This window comes from Theropithecus gelada, chromosome 1, assembly GCF_003255815.1.
Source record: "Theropithecus gelada isolate Dixy chromosome 1, Tgel_1.0, whole genome shotgun sequence".
NCBI lineage: Eukaryota > Metazoa > Chordata > Mammalia > Primates > Cercopithecidae > Theropithecus > Theropithecus gelada.
In genome coordinates this window covers 203280085-203301016 of record NC_037668.1, presented here as the reverse complement: position 1 = coordinate 203301016, position 20932 = coordinate 203280085, and the positions used below count along the sequence as shown (strand labels likewise).

The 20932-nt window shown below is 40.5% G+C and overlaps 1 protein-coding gene across 1 annotated transcript in view; it reads left to right on the top strand.

The window, feature by feature from the left end:
• NUP133 (nucleoporin 133) overlaps positions 1-20932 on the top strand; it is a 68650-nt gene that overhangs the window by 8327 nt on the left and 39391 nt on the right. The window contains exons 5-12 of the mRNA XM_025384569.1: positions 469-603; positions 2359-2529; positions 4517-4672; positions 4990-5060; positions 10422-10569; positions 12870-13017; positions 13965-14122; positions 16260-16351. Of these exons, the coding sequence (XP_025240354.1) occupies positions 469-603; positions 2359-2529; positions 4517-4672; positions 4990-5060; positions 10422-10569; positions 12870-13017; positions 13965-14122; positions 16260-16351 (1079 nt within the window). The remainder of the gene's footprint in view (positions 1-468; positions 604-2358; positions 2530-4516; positions 4673-4989; positions 5061-10421; positions 10570-12869; positions 13018-13964; positions 14123-16259; positions 16352-20932) is intronic.

Here is a 20932-nt window from a genome sequence, read left to right as displayed (position 1 = left end):
AAAGTTTGATAAAATTAGTATTAAAATTAAAGTAAAATAAAAATTTAAAGCATTGCTTTGCCAAAGACAAGAAAATGAGGAGACAAGCTACAGAGTGGAAGAAGACATTTGTAAATCATGTATCCAGTAAACGACTTGTATCCAGAATATTTTTTAAAATTCTAAAACCTTGATAAGAAGACAATGCAGTTTGAAAATAGGGACTAGGACTTGAACGGACACTTTGTGAGGACATAAGGATGGCAAATAAGCACATAAAGAGATGTTCAGCATCATTAGCCATTAGAGAAATGCAAACCAAAACCCTAGTGAGTTCTTATTTCTGATTTTTCTTGATCAAATAGTAGATTGTCCTGTTTTTTATATCAAATAGTAGATTGTCCTGTTTTTTATATCAGTGTCATCAGACTCCTGGGTTTGGGGTTCTTCTTGTATTGTGATTGCTGATTGTTGTGATCTTATTTTGAGGCTGTTGCTGTCATGGTTGCCACCAGAGAAGGATCCATCCGCTATTGGCCAAGCCTTGCTAGTGAAGATACCTACACAGAGACTTTTGTTGATTCGGGAGGTGATAAGACTTACAGTTTCCTAACAGCAGTGCAGGTATACCATGGATATTCCTTTATATTTATTGGAAAGCTGTGATTTGGCTTGGAAATGAGATTTTTATTTATTTTTTAAAATAGAGACTAGATCTCCTTATGTTGCCCAGGCAATTCTCAAACTCCTGGGCTCAAGCAATAACTCCTGCTTTGGCCTCCCAAAATACTGGGATTACAAGCATGAGCCACTGCACCCAGCCGTGGAAATGAGATTTGATGACTAAAAATGTGGAGTTTTGCCGGGCGCAGTGGCTCACGCCTGTAATCCCAGCACTTTGGGAGGCCGAGGCGGGTGGATCACCTGAGGTCAGGAGTTCGAGACCAGCCTGACCAACATGGAGAAACCTCGTCTCTACTAAAAATACAAAATTAGCTGGGCGTGGTGGCGCATGCCTATAATCCCAGCTACTAGGGAGGCTGAGGCAAGAGAATTGCTTGAGCCTGGGAGGCAGAGGTTGTGGTGAGCCGAGATCGTGCCATTGCACTCCAGCCTGGGCAACAAGAGTGAAACTCCGCCTCAAAAAAAAAAAAAAAAAAAAGTAGAGTTTTGAAGAGACTGTAGAGACCAGGGAGGAATCAAAAAGAGACAAGGAAGAGAAGAATGTAAGGATCTATGATCTGAACAGTTAGACGAGGGAGGCTCTTCTCACAGGGCTCTAAAATACCAATTTCAGATAGTAGTTTGTGATATGCATTTCTTTTAGAAACATTTTATGAGAGTGGCTTGTTTTTAAGCCACCATCAGACACTGTAAAGAATAGTTTGCATTATCTTCTTTGTAGGTTCACAAAGAAAATCTGGCTGAGCATAGTGGCTCATGCCTGTAATCTCACCACGTTGGGTAGCTGAAGTGGAAGGATTATTTGAGGCCAGGAGTTCAAGACTAGCCTGTGCCACGTAACGAAACTTTGTCTCTACAAAAAAATTTGAAAATTATCTGGACGTGGTGGTGTGTGCCTGTAGTCCCAGCTGCTCAGGAGGCTGAGGCAAGAGGATCTCTTGAGCCCAGGAGATTGAGGCTGCAGTGAACTATGATCTCACCAATGCACTTCAGCCTGGGTGACAGAGCGAGACCCTGTCTCTGATAAAATAGCAGACAAAAAATATAAATAAAAATAAAATCTGATAACCTAATTTGTTGAATCTGAAATATGAGCTTGTAGTTTAAAAATCAGAATTTAAAAAACATGGACTTTTTTTCTGCTACAGAAGTTTTGTGGTTTTTTTTTTCTTTTTTTTTTCTTTTTTCAAGACACAGTTTTACTCTGTCACCCAGACTGGAGTGCAACGGTGTGCAATCTCAGCTCACTGCAACCTCTACCTCGTGGGTTCAAGCAATTCTTGTGCCTCAGCCTCCCAAGTGGCTGGGATTACAGGTGCGTGCCGCCATACCCAGCTAATTTTTGTATTTTTAACAGAGACAGGGTTTCACCCTGTTGGCCAGGATGGTCTCAATCTCCTGACCTCAAGTGATCCACCCACCTTGGGCTCCCAAAGTGCTGGGATAACAGGTGTGAGCCACCATGCCCGGCCAGTTTTTCTTTTTTCTTATGAGAGTTTTTCTATGTAGGATTAATGATATCAACTGAATGGATTCTGAAATGTATTACTTTAATAAAATAACAACATTCTATTTTGTATTCTTTCAGATTTATTTCAATTACAATGATTTTTCTCTGTATCAAAGAATTTTTTGTTAGCTTTCTTTATCTTAGCGTTAGATGCTAAACTGAACTAATCTCATATTTTTTCACAGGGAGGAAGTTTTATTTTGTCCTCGTCAGGAAGCCAACTAATTCGGTTGATACCTGAGAGCTCAGGAAAGATTCATCAGCATATCCTGCCTCAGGGGCAAGGCATGCTTTCAGGAATTGGTCGAAAGGTTTCTTCTCTTTTTGGAATTTTATCTCCTAGTAGTGATCTCACAGTAAGTTTATAAAATAACTATTTTACAAGCTTATTTCTTAGTTAAATCAATAAGTTGAAAGTATGCTCTGAAGTTAGTGTTGCCTCCATATGGACAATAGTTTATGCAAAATAGAACCTTTGATCTTTTTAGTGAACTATTTTTATTATGATGAAATGAGTTCATACTAACCTTCTCCCATAACTTGTAACACTAATATCTTTAAATCAGATTATCTCACAAGAACATTTTTGGAACTAAAACTATTATGTAAAATTTAAAATGTGTTTCTTAAAGATTAATTTGACTTTTTCGATTTAACCGGAAGCGTGTCTCTACTGCCATGCCTCCAGCTGTCTGTGTGGATGACTGAAATCTAGATCTGTTGGTTGGATTTGTCTGCCCCATGTACTCTAGTATAGTGAAGGGAGGATGATAGGAACTAATATTTATGGACCATCTACTCACTGCTCGGTGCTCCATAGTTGTTATATTCATATTGTGTAATCATTGTGACAACCTGTAAGATAGTGCGCTTTCCCTCCAGTTTACAGATGAGGAAGCACCCTCAGCGGGAAGGTGTGTAACTGCTGAGTGGCAGAGCTGGGGATCATACCCAGGCCTGCTCTTTTTACTGTGCTGTTTCCCTCTTGTTTCAGATAATTATCATCACCTGCTTCCTTGAATGTTCTTTAAACCTAAACTTAACATGTTTAAAAACAAATTTATTGTATTCTTTCATCTCTCCTATTGACTACTCACCCCTATAAAACTCATTTCTCTTTTGATCTGTTTTTGTTAAGAGCACCATCACTTTTTCTCAGTGACCCAGGTATAAAACCTTGTTATTTTTTGTGTCTCGCTCTCCTTCTATAGCAAACTAGTTATTTACCAGGTGCTGTAGATTTAACTTCTGTCCAGTCTGGTTTCCATCCCCATCTTTCTGCTTTTGATGTTATGCCCTAACCTATATTCTTGATAAATTTCACCTAAGTTCCTGGTACCTGCTCAGTTTGCTTGCTGTTGACCTTTCTGCCCCATCACTGATGGGTTTTAACACAAAGCAATCATGTATATCCAGCTTTAAAAAGCCAAATACCTATACTTCATGATTAAGCATATTGTGAACAATTCTGTGTTCAGAAGCTATTGATAATATCTCCCTTGCTTGCTACACTTACAAATTCACATTCAACACTCTCTGCTGTATGTCCCTGATTTTTCATTTTTTATTTTTATTTATTTTTAAAAATAGACACATGGTCTCACTATGTTGCCCAGGCTGGTCTCAAGCTCCTGAGCTCAAGTGAGCCTCCCTCCTTGGTATCCCAAACTGTTGGAATTATAAGCATGAGCCACCACACCTGGCCTCATTTTCCAAAAAATCCTTATTTTTGCTTCTTTTTGACTTGTCATCTACATTCCAATGTTAGAGGATGACTTTTTATTCTCTAAAGACGCTGTAACTTTCCCACCTTTCAGCTCTGCTCCTCCTGGGCCTTCCACCTGTATCCTTCTTCCTCTAGAGTCCAACGTCGCCCTCAAACTCTATTTCAGGATCACTTCTGCTGCTGCTGTTGTTGAGATGGAGTCTCACTCTGTCAGCAGGCTGAAGTACAATGGTGCGATCTCGGCACCTCTGCAACCTCTGCCTCCCGGATTCAAGTGATTCTCCTGCCTCAGTCTCCCAAGTAGCTGGGACTATAGGCGTGTGCCACCACACCCGGCTACTTTTTTGTATTTTAGTGGAGATGAGGTTTCACCATGTTGCCCAGGGTGGTCTTGAACTCCTGAGCTCAGGCAATCCACCTGCCTCGGCCTCTCAAAGTACTAGGATTGCAGGGGTAAGACAGCACACCTGGCCCAGGATTACTGCTTTCTTTAAATCCCAAAGGAAGAATTCTGCTAGGATTACTAATCACATATGTGAAATTTGAGTTTTAAAACACTATTTCCTTAACATTAGAACTTAATCTATGAATTTGACTTCTTTTTCTTTTTTGAATAGCTTTCAAGTGTTCTTTGGGATAGTGAGAGATCAAGCTTTTATAGCTTGACAAGTTCAAACATCAGTAAATGGGAATTAGATGATTCTTCAGAAAAACATGCATACAGTTGGGATATAAATAGAGCCCTGAAGGAAAACATTACCGATGCTATTTGGGTAAGAAAAAATAATATTCATCTCTAATTCATGCTCTGGTTGTATGATAATGCTGGTTCCGTTAATTATTTATTTCAACACATTTCAGTGTAATAAACAACATAATGTATAGTTATCAGATTAAGTGGAAATGGGGTAGTCAATCTCTAGAAATATTGGAATGTACTGGTTTACTTGCTTAGCAATTTTTTTAAATGTATACATTATTTATTCATCAACTGAGTTACGGGTGAAGCACTTCACTAGGTGCTAGGGGTATAAAGGTGAAAATAAATCATTCCTACACTCAAGCTTACATTATTGATATTTTCATGTAGGGATCTGAAAGTAACTATGAAGCTATTAAAGAAGGAGTCAACATTCGATATTTGGACTTGAAACAAAACTGGTAAGCAATTAATTTGTCATAAAGAACATAGATAAGAGTTTGCAAAAAATAAGTTGATGTGTATTATAAAATGATGAGCAATCTCACTGTCTGCTCTTTTTTTGGAGACAGGGTCTCACTCTGTAACCCAGGCTGGAATACAGTGGCGCCATGATAGCTCACTGCAGCCAGGACTTGCTGGGCTGAAGTGATCCTTCTGCCTCAGCCTCCCAGTAGCTTATACTGCAGGCGTGTGCCGTCGCACCTGTCGGATTTTTAAAATTTTTCGTAGAGATAGGGTCTCACCACGTCACCTAGGTTGGTCTTGAACTCCTGGGCTCAAGCAACCCTCCTGCCTCAGCATCCCAAGGTATTGGGATTACAGGTGTGAGCTGCTGTGCCCAGCCTGTTCTTTTAATGCTGATCTTCTCGTGCTATCTATTAAGCTTTACTGAATGGTCTTGCTGTTGTTTATTGAGTGATGCTAGTTCATTTGGGAAATTGAGACATTTGTCAGCCTTAAATGGTATAATCTTACATTGGTATCTCATTCATTAGAGACAAAGCTTTTCTGCTCTTACAAGTAGAGCTTCTCTTCTTCACTGCCAAGAGATACCTGAGACCCTGTCATTGCCCACTGCTGTGGGTGCCCCATGGTGTGATCTTTCTCTTATTGGATGTATCAGGCACATGTTTCCCACCCTCTGTTGCTCAAGGAGCTTTCAGCCTACGTTTGTGGCTATGCTGAGTTAAGAATGGGATAAGGCTTTGTCTTGTTAGTACAAATTAGAACTTTATCATAGTTCATACTCAGAGTAAATTTCCTCATACAAGCAGTGCTCTAAGTGGTGCATAGGATCCCGGGTTAGTCTGATAAAGCTAATTATCCCATGTTACTATTTAACTTGAATGCTCAAGGTCACATGGAACTTAAAAACAATTTGTAACATTGCTCATAATGAATCCAAATATATAATTAGTAATCCTTCAGAAGACAACTTCTCAGAAGTTGAAGACTATTTTTTACGAGTTTTAGAGTAATTTTTACTGTTCTTGTTACACATTTTGGGTTAGTAGAACGAATTCTACTTGTTCCTTGGAGAGAGATTGCAGTTGTACTGCTTTGTGTAATTTTTCTCTCCGTTGGGCTGTTTAGACTATTAGTAGGCTCCTTTACAGTCTGGAAACCTTATAAAAGCTATCAAAGAGGTAAAAGTAATAGTACTGTTTAATTTCTGTAAGCATTTTAATTAAATACAGTTTACCTGTTTTTATTTGTCTTTACCAGACTTTTGGAAATGTAGGACTACTGCTAGGACAGCCCGCTGTGGGCATATAATGCAGACATTTTTCTTTTTAATTTTTTTTTGAGACTGAGTCTCACTCTGTCACCCAGGCTGGAGTGCAGTGGTGTGGTGTGAACTTACTACAACCTCCGCCTCCTGGTTCAAGCAATTCTCCCGCCTCAGCCTCCCAAGTAGCTGGGACTACAGGTGGGTGCCACCACTCCTGGTTAATTTTTGTATTTTTAGTAGAGACGGGTTTTCACTGTGTTGGCCAGGCTGGTCTCGAACTCCTGACCTTGTGATCTGCCCGCGTCGGCCTCCCAAAGTGCTGGGATTACAGGTGTGAGCCACCGCGCCTGGCCATGCAGACATTTTTCACATAATTTTCTGAACTGGAGACATGGGGTTGAGAATGAGAAGCATGCTTAGGAATTGCTATGCAGGGTCCACCCAGGGCTTCTCTCCCTCAGTGTCATGCTGACCAGCGGGGTCCCTGTGAGGTGCAGCCCTCATCCTCCTTGACCTTCCTCTCCACTTTTACTCAAAATGATCCAGTTAGTACTCTATTATGTCCTTGAGGCTTCGTGATCAGAACTGTACAGAGAATTTCTCATATGGGTCCGTTTTCTTTATTTTAAGAATAGTGTCTGTCTTCCTCATAGTCACTCATACCTGCTGATTTGTTGTCCATTTGGGCAGAGCTACAATCTGAGCTTATAATTTCGGTGAGTAGCTGGGCTGGGTGGCTCAGCAATTTGGGAAACCAAGACAGGAGGATTGCTTGAAGCTAGTAGTTCAAGATCACCTGGTCAACAAAACGAGACCCTATCTCCACGCAAATAAAAATAAAAAATTAGCCAGGCATGATGGCGTGTACTGTAGTCCCAGCTATTCAGGAGGCTGAGGCGAGAGGATCACTTGAGCCCAGGAGATTGAGGCTGCAGTGAGCTGTGATCCCACCACTGCACTCTACCATGGGCAACAGAGAAAGACCTTTTTTCTGAGACAAATAAAACAAAAATAAATAAATTATTTTACTAGATGATTGCTAATACAAAGTTTAGATATCTTCATTTTAGATATAAAGTTTGGAATTTTTTTAACCTTAACTTCATTACTTTGGATATACTTACATAAAAACTTAACTGGTCAAGCAGGAGGATCACTTGAGGCCAGGAATTCTAGGCCAGCCTGGCATTGTAGAGAGAGAGAGACACTGCCAACATGTTACAAGTTTGGGCCAATATTCTTTTTTTAAAAATTGATTTAAAAAATTTTTTTTATTTCAGTAGTTTTTGGGGTGGTTTTTGGTTACATGGGTAAGTTCTTTAGTGGTGATTTCTGAAATTTTAGTGCACCTGTCACCTGAGTAGGGTACACTGTACCCAGTATGTAGTCTTTTATCCCTCACCCTCCTTCCCACCCTTCCCCTTCAAGTCCCCAAAGTCCATTATCATTCTTATGTCTTTGTGTCCTCATAGCTTAAACTCCCACTTATAAGTGAGAACATATGATATTTGGTTTTCCATTCCTGAGTTACTTCACTTAGAATAATGTGGACCAATATTCTTGAATTCCTTTCAAGAGTCCAAGCAGAAGTGATAAAGTTTGGGGAGCTGGGGGAAGAGAACCGTGAAGAAGGAAAATGAGAGCTGTGCTAGGATTGCTTGCTTTGAAGTGTCATGTCATTTAGTTACTTGCTTGGTTTCTTGTTTTTAATTGTCAGTAGAGGGTGCTTTGCCACCCTTTTAATATTTCTGAGACTTGAATGAAAGTTGCTAGTAATAGGGGCTGGGCGCGGTGGCTCACGCCTATAATCCCAGCACTTTGGGAGGCTGAGGTGGGTGGATCACCTGAGGTTGGGAGTTTGAGACCAGCCTGACCAACATGGAGAAACCCTGTGTCTACTAAAAATACAAAAATTAGCCGGGCATGGTGGTGCATGCCTATAGTCCCAGCTACTCGGGAGGCTGAGGCAGGAAAATTGCTTGAACCCGGTAGGCGGAGGTTGCAGTGAGCCGAGATGGCGCCACTGCGCTCCAGCCTGGGCAGCAAGAGCGAAACTCTGCAAAAAAAAAAAAAAAAAGTTGCTAGTAATAGTATTAGATGTTTTAGAAGAGCTAAAATAGGAACCATTTAATTTATTGGGGGCAGCAAGTTTGCTAGACTTAAGGGACAAATAAGCTTTAAGATGCAAAATGGTTTGTTTTTACATATACAGCAGTTTGAAATTTCTATAACCGATTGTTAAAAATCATTTACATATATATGTATATTTTTAAACATTAGAGACAGGGTTGCCCTGTTTGGTCTTGAACTACTGGGCTCAAGCGATCCTCCTGCTTCAGCCTCTCCCAAAGTGCTTGGATTAAACACATAAGCCACTGTGCCTGGCCTAAAATTATTATTATTTTTTTTTTTTAGTTAGAGTCTCACACTGTTGCCCAGGCTGGAGTGCAGTGGTATGATCTTGGCTCACTGTAACCTCTGCATCCCAGGTTCAAGTGATTCTCATGCCTCAGCCTCCCGAGTAGCTGAGATTACAGGCACATGCCACCATGCTGGGTGTTTTGTATTTTAGTTGAGATGGGATTTTGCCATGTTGGCCAGGGTGGTCTCGAACTCCTGGCCTCAAGTGATATGCCCACCTCGGCCTCCCAAAGTGCTGGAGTTACAGGTGTGAACCACCACACCTGGCCTTTTAAATTTATTTTAGAGATACATGGTCTCATAGTGTTGCCCAGGCTGGTCTTGAACTCTTGGGCTCAAATGATCCTCCTATCTCAGCCTCCCAAAGTGTTGGGATTACAGGTGTGAGCCATCGCACCTGGTGGTAAAAATTTTTTTTTTTTAATGTTTTTCCTCTGGACAAAAGCGAGTAACCTTTAAATAACTGGGTACATCAGGGATTGGCAAACCTTTTCTGTAAAGGGCCAAAAGTAACTGTTTTAGGCTTTGGTGGCCATATAGTCTTTACTGCAGCTACTCTATTTCACCAATAGTATCATGAAACATCCCTAGAAAATGCATAAATGAATGTGTATGGTTGCCTTCCAACAAAACTTCGTTTATAAAAACTGGTTTGAGATCAGTTTCACTGGAGGGCTGTACTTTGCTAATCCCTGGATCAGATAGTTGTTTTGATCTTTTTTTTAAAGTCCGGTTTATTGAGCTATAATTTGTATAGAGTAAAAAATTTACCCTCTTTAGTGTATAATTCTACAAATTTTTTTTCTTCTTTTTTTTTTTAAGGTGGAGTGTTACTCTATCACCTAGACTGGAGTGCAGTGGTGCGATCTCAGCTCACTGCAACCTCCGCCTCCCGGGTTCAAGCAGTTCTCCTGCCTCAGCCTCCCAAATAGCTGGGACGACAGGCATGTGCCACCATGCCTGGCTAATTTTTGTAGAGATGGCTTTGCCACATTGGCCAGGCTGGTCTTAAACTCCTGATCTCAGGTTATCTGTCCACTTTGGCCTCCCAAAGTGCTGGGATTATAGACGTGAGCCACTGCACCCAGCCCTAATTCTGCAAATTTTGACAGATACGTAGTTTAGTCATTTAATCATAACAATCAATACAGAACAGTTGTATAACCCCCCAGATTCCCTTGTGCCATTCTGTAATCGACCCCTCCATCCACCCTTAGCCCCTGGAGACCACTGATGTGGTTTCTGTCTCTATAGTTTTGCCTTTTGCTTAATGCCATAGAAATGGAACATACAGTGTAAAGCCTTTTGAGTCTGGCTTCTGTCACTTAGCATAATACATTTCAAATTCATTTGTTTTTTTTTTTTTTAACTACTGAATAGTATTCTTTTGTATGGAGATACCATCGTTTGTTTGGCTGTTCAGCAGTTGGAAGACATTGGGTTGTTTTCAGTTTTAGGCAATTATGAATAAAGCCACTACAGTCATTGGTACACAGGTTTTCGTGTGAACATAGTTATTGGTTTTTTGTTTTTGTTTTTTAATTTTCTCTTGTATAGGTATCCACGGATGGGATTGCTAGGTTATTGGAAGCATATGTTTAATTTTATAGGAAACTCCTAAGTTGTTTTTTAGGGAGGCTTTACATCTTTATTTTTTATTGATTAGTGATGGGCTGGTGATTTTGGCAGCAGCATGGCACTCAGCAGACAATCCGTGTCTCATCTATTACTCTCTGATAACAATAGAAGATAATGGTTGCCAAATGTCAGATGCAGTTACTGTAGAAGTCACTCAATATAATCCACCTTTTCAGGTAAGATTTATGTTGGTTAAATTACAAAGTAATAATATGTTGAATAGTTTTCTAACTATTTCAGGGTCTTATTTATTTATTTACAGGGTTTTGCTCTGTCACCCAGGCTGGAGTGCAGTGCCTTGATCTCAGCTCACTGCAACCTCTGCCTCCCCTTCCAGGTTCAAGTGGTTCTCCTGCCTCAGCCTCCCGAGTAGCTGGGACTGTAGGCGTGTGCCACTATGCCCAGCTAATTTTTATAGTTTTAGTAGAGACAAGGTTTCACCATGTTGGCCAGACTGGTCTCGAACTCCTGATCTCAAGTGATTCCCTCAACTTGGCCTCCCAAAGTGTTGGGATTACAGGCGTGAGCCATGATGCCCGGCCCATTTCAGGGTCAGATTTCTTGACAGATTTCATCTGCAGGGCTTGGCAATATTTTAAAATAGCTTGTTTCTAGACATTGTTGCATTTTCTTTGCCATCTCAGGCTTGTTCTTTTGCTTAGTTTTGGCTAAAGGAAAATTAGAATGGAAGCAACTAGCAGAAAGCAGTTTGTTTATTCTGCTCTAGGTCTTTGGAGGTATTGTCATCTCTGTATTTAAGTAGAAAGAAGGTATTGATTAATTTCAGGGTGAAAGTAAGGAAGAAACCACGCTGGGCATGATGAGTACATGCCTGTAGTCCCAGCTACTCAAAAGGCTGAGGCAGGCAGATCACTTGAGCCCAGGAGTTTGAGGCTGTTGTGTGCCATGTTCACACCTGTGAATAACCACTGCATTCCAGCTTAGGCAATATAGTGAGACCCCATCCTAAAAAAAGAAGAAAAAGAAAAGAAAGCTGGTAGGAATTAGGGTTTGGTTTAGAGCTTTGCATATTATAGAAAAATCCCCCTTTTTACCCAAAGCAAGATTATATTTGTATTCAGCAGTGTTACATAGTCATCAAAGTTCTTGTAAACAACTGAAAGGCAGGCTTTCTAATTTTAAGTTCATTAATAGCAATTAAACATGTTTAATAACAGATATTCATGAAGAAAACGCTGAACATCTATAAATTTATTTTATTTACTCTTACATGGTATCTAATTCTGTTAAATCCTTGTTTGTTTATTTTTGAAGAGGGAAAGTCTTGATATGTTGCTTGGACTGGAGTGCAGTGATATTCACAGGTCCGTCAATAGTGCATGGTAGCCTCCAACTCCTGGGCTCAAGCAATCCTCTCAGGTAGCTGGGATTACAGGTGTGCACCACCGTTCCTGGCTTAAATCCTCACTTTTTTTTTTTTTTTAAATCCTTACTCTTAACATGACTTGTTTAATTGAATTCTGTAAGAAAATCTTTTGATTTGTTCTTTTATGTCAAACAGAAATAAACTTTATCGTGTGTTCTGATTATGCAGTGTGGAAAACATGCTCAGTGTTAGAAAAAAATTCAGCCAGGGCAGAAGACTATAAAGATAATTTGAAGATTAAAAAACAATTCTAGGACCTCGCATTTAATGTTTCTATAAAATTACTTCTTTAATAACAGCTTATTTTTAGCATATTCTAATTTTATTTAATGAGATTTATTTTTATTTCTGCCTCTGATTTTATATGTAAACAAATCAACTAAGTTTTCTTGTCATTAGTATCTTGCCAGTAAGGTAAGAACCAAAATGTTTGTTTTTCAGGGATCATTTATAAAAAATTGCCAGTTCTTAATACAATGAATTAGTGCTTTCATTTTCTCCCTTGAATTTGTCATAGGCTTCTAGTTATAGTCATCATCATGGAAATGTTTTCAAAATTTGTTAATTTTGGACATTAACAAATTAGGCCAGGTGTGGTGTCTCATGCCTGTAATCCCATCACTTTGGGAGGCTGAGGTGGGTGGATCACCTGAGGTCAGGGGTCTCTACTAAAAATACAAAAAAAATAGCTGAGTGTGGTGGCATGCGCCTGTAATCCCAGCTACTCAGGAGGCTGAGGCAGGAGAATCGTTTGAACCTGGGAGGCGGAGGTTGCAGTGAGCCAAGATTGCACCACTGCACTCCAGCCTGGGCAACAGAGTGGGACTCTGTCTCAAATAAATAAAGAAATAAATAAATTTTTTTAAAATAAGCAAATTATAAGCAAGTTAACAAAATATATGTCTAATTGATGTTTATAAACTTTGTAACGTTTTGCTAATCATCTCATGGGTAGTGTTTAGATTTTTACAAAGAAAATAGGTGAATTATTTTATCATTTTTATGAAATGTACAAAAATGAATTTTAAAAATCATACAAATATTTTTGTTTTACTTCTTGTTAAATGTAATCTTAAATTTAACTTTCAGTCTGAAGACCTGATTTTGTGTCGGTTGACGGTCCCAAACTTTTCAAACCAGACTGCCTATCTGTATAACGAAAGTGCTGTCTATGTGTGCTCCACAGGAACTGGGAAATTTTCTCTTCCCCAGGAGAAAATTGTCTTTAATGCACAAGGTATGGTAGCAGTTTTAGAAAGCATGATTGGTGAGCTCATTAGTCATTCTGAGTGCTTTTTTTCTCTTTCCCTGAGTGTCACTTCAAGCATGCTGCCCTCAAATGTTACTGAGACATTTCATACCACAACTACAGCAGCTGAAGTGACAACCCTACTAAGAAACCAAAAGGGTACTAGAATTTCCAAACTATTATATTTACAGGCAAAAATAGTAACATTTGTTCCAGGAGAAGATGCCAAGAAGCAAAGAACTAATGCCAAGAGAAGTAATTGCTCATTCCTAGTTAGTAAAAGTGACTTATTCTGAGTCGATGCTCTTTAACTTTTCCACACCCCTGGATAAGAGCCTCAGGTGCTGGACTCATGCAGGGGGGCCGGTCAGGATTGAAGAGAAACCAAGCAGATACTTAGCTGAAGGGGTTGAGCAGAGGACAGAGTCCAGGTAGGCAACAGCATGGAACCCAGGTTTAACAGCATGGAACCCAGGTTTTCTAGTCCCAGCACAAGAACCTTGATGGAGGGTGGGTAGGCTGTTACTAAGGTGCAAGGTAGGCTTAGACTTTTTTATTTTTTTTTCAGTCCCCGTTGACTGATGTGGTAAGTTAAAGTCAGAATTAAGCAAGAGAACTCCACAGGATTGAAAAAGCTCTTCTGAGTTTTGCAGAATGAATATTTTTTTTTGGCTTACTAGATTGCTCTCTGGCAAAGCTAGTTTTTATTGTCTTTAAAGCTGAAAGACACAGAGCCTGCTTCTTCAAATAGCAGCTGGTTCTTAACATTTGATTCTGGGATTTAAAGGATGAGTTTGAAGTAGGAATAATACTGTAAAGGAAAAAATGTGCTTAATATATCATCAAGATGATTTTCTGCCCAGGGTGGTAGATTTTACAAAGCATTTTGTTGTTCTTGTTAAATGTATTTGACTCTATGTTTTTCTTTCTTTTAGGAGATAGTGTTTTAGGTGCTGGTGCCTGTGGTGGTGTTCCTATCATTTTTTCTAGAAACAGTGGACTGGTGTCCATTACTTCACGGGAAAATGTGTCCATATTGGCAGAAGACCTGGAAGAGTCCTTAGCATCTTCATTTGCTGGACCAAACAATGAGGTAATGTGATTCTATAAGATTTTGAAGTTTTTATGTTATTTATTTTTTAGAGATAGGGTCTCACGCTGTCACCCAGGCTAGAGTGCAGTGGCACAATTATAGTTCACTGCAGCCTCTAACTCCTGGCCTCAAGCAATCGTCCTGCCTCAGACTTCCCAGTAGGTGCCTGGCTAATTTTGGTTTGGTTTGGTTTGGTTTGGTTTGGTTTTTGAGACAGAGTCTCACTCTGTTGCCCAGGCTAGAGTGCAGTGGCATAATCATAGCTTACTGCAGCCTCACCTCAACCTCCCGGGATCAAGCAGTCCTCCCCTCTTAGCCTCCCAAATAGCTGGAACTACAGACATGTGCCATCTCACCTGACTAATTTTTTATTTGTTGTAGAGACAGGATCTCCCTATGCTGCCTAACCTGGTCTCAAACTCCTGGGCTCAAGCATCCTCCTGCCTCAGCCTCCTAAAGTGCTGGGATTACTGGCATGGAGCCACCATGCCCAGCCTAATTTTTATTTTTATCAGAGTATTTTATACAAATGGTCTCAACACTGAGACAGTTTTCAAAGACTTAACGATGCAGACATTAGTTCTTTTTGTCTTCCTCATCCCCTCTGTCCTCTTTGCCTGAAGCAACTACGTTTAAGCCTTTTAGTGATTTATTCTGGTATTTTTCTCCATATATCTAAGTAATGTACATATATTCCTGTCTCCTGATTCATCTGTTGATTTTCTACTATAGAAAATGAGGTTTTGGGTTACCTTATACTCCTTCCTCTGCCTTTATCATTCTAACATAAATTTTTTCCATTGTAATGACAATGTGAATATTGTTTATGGTTTGCTGAGCCAAATACTGATTACATTTCCTTTATTATACAACTTTGTGCGACTCTTGGAGTGTATCATGACCTCATTTTATATTTTCTCACTTTCCTTTCATATGTGACTTAATCTTTTTACACACTCCGGGAGTTCTGTAGAGTGCCCCTCAGTGTGGTTTTTCCCAAAGTCAAGTCTCCACAAACCTTCCATCTGCACAGCTCTCATCCCGGAACTTCTCTCCTCCACGGTCCTCAAATCCTCGGGAGCTGTCCCTGCACCATGCATAGGTGGCCTCATTTCCTGTCGGTGCTGCCATTTCCTGTTCCTTCTGCTTTCTGTCTTCCTTTGTTGTAGTTAGAATCACAGATATTTCCATGGAACTTGTATTTCTGTTTCTTTTTATTCTGGGATGATTTTTTTGAGAGGAATAGCCAGGTAAAAATTACCAATTTTTTTTCCTGTTGTCTTGAAACCTGAAATATCCCATCCATGAGGTTTTTATCATTCTTTTACAGAAGACTAAGAATAATTAATACTGTTTGGGGTAATTTCCATTTGAATAGTGTATGAAATATACAGACTACCTCTATAATTCAAAATTAAAATGATTGAGTCTAGTTTTAAAGGAAAGTAACAATTTTTTACTTTTTTTTCTTTTCACAAAAAGGATTAATACTTTGCTTATTTTGTAATTGTATGGTTATTGTAATACTGTTACACATTCTGAAGCAATTTTAGTGTTCCATTTCTTTAAAATTTTTCTAAATCCTTGTTTAAATTTGTAATCAACCATTATGCTTAGGTGGTATACACGGTGGTGAGTCGTGTAAGAGCAAACCTATAAAAAGATTCTGTTAATTGTGATGAAATCTCCAAATTGTTTTACTTACAGCATAATCCCCGAATTACCTGTACCTTTTCTGTATGACTGGTTGATCATTTGGTGCTATTTATAGTGTTTCAATAAGTATACGAATGACTGGTATAGACCAAGCTTGTTCAACCCACGACCCATGGGCTGCATGTGGCCCAGGATGGCTTTGAATGCAGCCCAGCACAAATTCGTAAACTTTCTTGAAACATGACTTTTTTTTTAAACTCATCAGCTATCATTAATGTTAGTGTATTTTATGTGTGGGCCAAGACAATTCTTCCAATGTGGCCCAGGGAAGCCGAAAGATTGCATACCCCTGGTACGGACAATATGGCAAACCGCTTGTGTATATGCAGAGTTGCTGTCATAGGATGGGTACAGTTTTTAGTCCAATAATTAAGAATATTCAGATACCTTTACCTCTAAACTATACTTTGTTATTTTGCAGAGTATGATTTTTGAGACCACTACAAAGAATGAAACTATAGCCCAGGAAGATAAAATCAAGTTGCTGAAAGCTGCCTTTCTGCAATACTGCAGGTATAACATGTTTTTTAAGTTATGGATTATTTTATGTGTGAGGATGTGTTTTACTGACATGTGCTACTTATTGACTGGTGGGAGCAAGTTGGAGGAATGATGCTATCAAGAGGATAATTTTTTTTGAGCTTTAGCACTTTAATAGACTGTTCTTCTGAAGTTAGTAGCCATGGGAGGTTTCCAGCTAGCTAGGCTAGGGAAAAAAACATGGGATCTAACATACTCTCTCCACTTCATGAAAAACAACGCACCATTAAAAATGGTGATCATGAAGACATCTTGCAAGCGTCTTTTATGAATAATGTTAAGGTGCAAATAAGTTGCTTACAAAGTTTTCTTTTTTTTTTCTTTTTTTTTTTTTGAGACACAATCTCACTCTGTCACCCAGGCTAGAGTGCAGTGGCATGATCTCAGCTCACTGCAACCTCTGCCTCCTGGGTTCAAGTGATTCTCCTGCCTCAGCCTCCCAAGTATGCGGGACTGCATGCGTGTGCCACTATGCCTGGCTACTTTTTTTATTTTTAGTAGAAACGGGGTTTCACCATGTTGGCCAGGCTGGTCTCAAACTCCTGACTTTAGGCTGACTCCTAAAGTGCTGGGATTACAGGCGTGAGCCACCACTTCCAGCTGCATACAAAGTTTTATTGGTAATATGAAAGAATTATGGCCTGGTGTAGTGGCTCACACCTGTAATTCCAGCACTTTGGGAGGCTGAGGCAGAAGGATCTCTTGAGCATGGGAGTTCAAGACCAGTCTGGACAACATAGAAAGACCTCATCTCTACGAAGAAAAAGTTTAAAGATAATTAGTGGGGATGGTGATGCATGCCTCTAGTCCCAGCTACTCAGAGAGGCTGAGTTGGGAGGATCATATGAACCCAGGAGGCCAAGTCTACTGTGAGCCATAATCACACCGCTGTACTCTAGCCTGAGTGACAGATAAAGACCCTGTCTCAAAAAAAGCAAAAGAATTAGACCTGGCCTATTAGTTGAGTTTTGCTTTATGCAAAATCACCACAAACCTTAGTGACTCATTTAACATAGCTGATGATTCTACAGTTTGACTCTTGGGGCTGGGCTTGGGGGGTAGTTTTACTGTTCTGAGTAGACTCATTCATTTTGGTCTGCTACTGGGCTGGCTGCTCTTTACCGTACTCACATTTTTGGGCCATTGGCTGGCCAGCTCGCTCTCTACTTTCTGTGACATCTCCTCAACTAGCAGGCTGCCCTGGGCTTATTCACGTATCACAGGGTTCTAGAGTGGCAAGAGAGCAAGTGTCACTGCACAAGCACTCTAAGTCTTTGCTTAGATGGCGTTTGCTAGTGTCCTGTTGGCCAGAGCAAGTCCAGTTGTGTGAAAGCGTGCCTAAGCAGATGCGTGTATGGGGTGGGGAGTGATTGTCCTCACTTGGTCACACTTGCTGCTCTAATTCTCTTCTGGGTTTAAGGCGAATGCAGATTTCAGTTTATCTTAGACATGTATTCTGCTCATGTATTCTGGTACTTTCCTTAAAAGGTATGGCAAATTCACATTTGAATAAATACTCAGGAAAATGGTGATCCAGCCCCCATGCGCTGCCTGTTGTTAGCTGTGGGAAACTTTGGACGGATTGCTGAACATTTCTGCCATTCTGTTTGTATTTCTTCCTTTTTGAAGTATTGAGTGGGGAGCGAGTTAGAATGGCTAAAGGATCATTAGTTTATCGTCAGATCTTTGTTTTGAAGGAATATGCTGAGTTTACTACCTTCATTTCCCCCAGTTCTCAGCCCATGATTCCATAATCCCACTCATACTGGTATCTGAGGCATAAAGGCTCACTCACAGAGACAACAGATTCCGAAGTGCTTTTACAGTTCTAACATTCTGTGTCTCATGATCTACTGAGCTTAGTTTGTCGCCAGAAGGGGGCATCATTAGGCAAGTTTTTTGTTTCCGTTTAAAGTTGTGTTCTTTTAATCTTGTTCTTTTACATGATTCAGTCTTCAAAAATCTTGGTTGAAATGAAGAGTTTTTATCTTTCACAAGTTTATCCTGTAATGAAAATTCTGTCAGATTTGTGGCATCTCAAAATGTAAATGATAATGCAGCAAGTGACTAGTCATTAGATTTGTTTCCTGTGGCTGCCGTAACAAATCACCACAAACCAGGAGCTTCAAACATCAGAAGTGTCTTCTCTCACAGTTCTGGAGGCCGAAAGTCTGAGAGCGAGGCATGAACAGAGCCCTCTCTCTGAAGGCTTTGGGAAAGGATCTGTCCTCACCTCTCAGCTCCTGGTGGTTGCTGGCAATCCTTGGCTTGTAGATATGTCACTCCAGTTTCTGCCTCCATTGTCACGTAGCTGTCCTCACATTCACGTGGCCTTCTTTTTTTTTTTGAGACAGTTTCACTCCGTCACCCAGACTGTAGTGCAGTGGTGCGATCTCTGCTCACTGCAACCTCCGCCTCCCTGGTTCAAGCAATTCTGCCTCAGCCTCCCAAGCAGCAGGTACACACTGCCATGCCTGGCTAATTTTTTGTATTTTTAGTAGAGACGAGGTTTCACCACATTGGCCAGACTGGTCTCAAACTCCTCGACTCAAGATCCGCCCACCTCAGCCTTCCAGAGTGCTGGGATTACAGGCATGAGCCACCATGCCCGGCCCACATGGCCTTCTTAGAAGGACAACAGTCATTGGATTTAGACTCATCGTAATTTAACACATTGTATCTGCAAAAACCTTATTTCTAAATAAAGTTGCATTTTGAGGCACTGGGTAGATATGAATTTGTGGGAGACACTGTTCAACCTGGTGTAGTCATCTTAAGATGTTTTACAGGGGAAAATTAATTAGGCACAAGAAGGGACCCCTGATCTAAGTCCTGAGCAAGCAGTAGCCTCAGGAACAGTGTCATGGGCCCTGTAACACAGCTGTGCTGAACTCATCCTGCCCAGCATGGGTGAAGTACTGTGGACTTAACAAGGGATGATTTCTGGGGGAGTGTCAGCTAGCTCTCTTAAAGATGTAGACTCCTTACAAACAGAACTGTGGTGCCTTTAAAGCAGAATTTCTCAACCCCATTAACATTGACATTTGAGGCCAGACTTGGTGGTTCACACCTGTAATCCCAGTACTTTGGGAGGCCAAGGCAGGCAGATCATTTGAGGTCAGGACTTCGAGACCAGCCTGACCAACGTGGTGAAACCTTGTCTCTACTAACCAAAAAAAAAAAAAAAAAAAAAAAATTAGCTGGGTGTGGTGGCACATGCCTGTAATCTCAGCTACTTGGGAGGCTGAGGCAGTAGAATCACTTAAACCCAAGAGGCGGAGGTTGCAGTGAGCCCAGATCCCGCCACTGCACTCCAGCGGTGCAATGTAGGCTGTTTAGCAGCATCACCAGCTGTTTCCTTGATGTCATTAGCACCCTTTCCCCCAACTTGTGATGACCAAAGTTATCGTCAGACATTGCCAGATGGTCCCTGGGGTCACAATTGGTAGATAACACTTTTAAGTGTTATTATCTGTTTAATTTTTTGCTAAGATAGTATTACTGTTTTTATAGCATTATTTCTTTGAAATTAATTTTTATGTTATTTCGGTTTTCATTTTACTTAGCCCAAAAAATACAAAATCTTTTGTTCATGAGAGTTTTGGGGAACTTTTTCTGTAATTTTTTATTAAATCTTGCCATAGTCACCTTTGTATTTCCATAATCTGTAGCATGACTGGGTCTCCAGTTTTACCCTGGCCTTTCATGTTTTCAAGAGTTTTTCTGCGTTTCTCCAGTCAGCTGTGTCTCCTGTTCTACCAAGGGACCATGACAGCCCTTTTCCAATCTCCTCCCACTTCCCATTTCTCTCCCACTTCCCTCAGACTTAGCAGAGGACTTAACTTCATACTTCACAGAAATCACAGAAGCCCTTGATAAGAGCTCCCTGTACCTCCTAGCTTACTAGCTATGAATGTATCTGGATCCCAAATCCTCTTCCTCTTTCCCTCCCAATAAAGTAGGAAGGTGTGCTCTTCTTCCTATCAGAGACTGTTCTTTGTTTTGAAGGCCACTCTCTCCTGCTTCACTTAAGACTACATCCTTTCAGTTCTCCCTTTCCTCTGTCTTTTGACCTTTCTCGTGCTGGCTCCTTCTCATCAGCAATTAATCATATGTAGTCTGCCGTTTGTAAAAAGAACAGTCTTTGACTTTGCATCCTTTGAGCTACCACGTTATCTATTTGTTCCCGTTAATGGCTAAACCACCTGAAAGGTTGTCTACATTCGCTATTGTCGACCATATTCCCCGTTTCTCTACTCCCTTAGTGATCTTTTCTCCTCCATGGCTTCATTTGCTGAAGAAACAGATGTACCATGAGCTGGGCCATTATATGAAAATGGAGTGTCCAGCAGCAGTATATATTTCACAGGCACCTGCATTTCAACGTATCCAAAACCGAGCTTATCTTCTCCAAAGCTTATTCTTCCATCCCTACCTCCTGCTCCAGTGACAGGCACTACTATCTCTTCAGTTCAAAGCAACAACAGAGGAGTCATCCTTATATAGACATTCCCCCTTACCCACAGGGCGATATGTCTTAAGACCCCCAGTGGA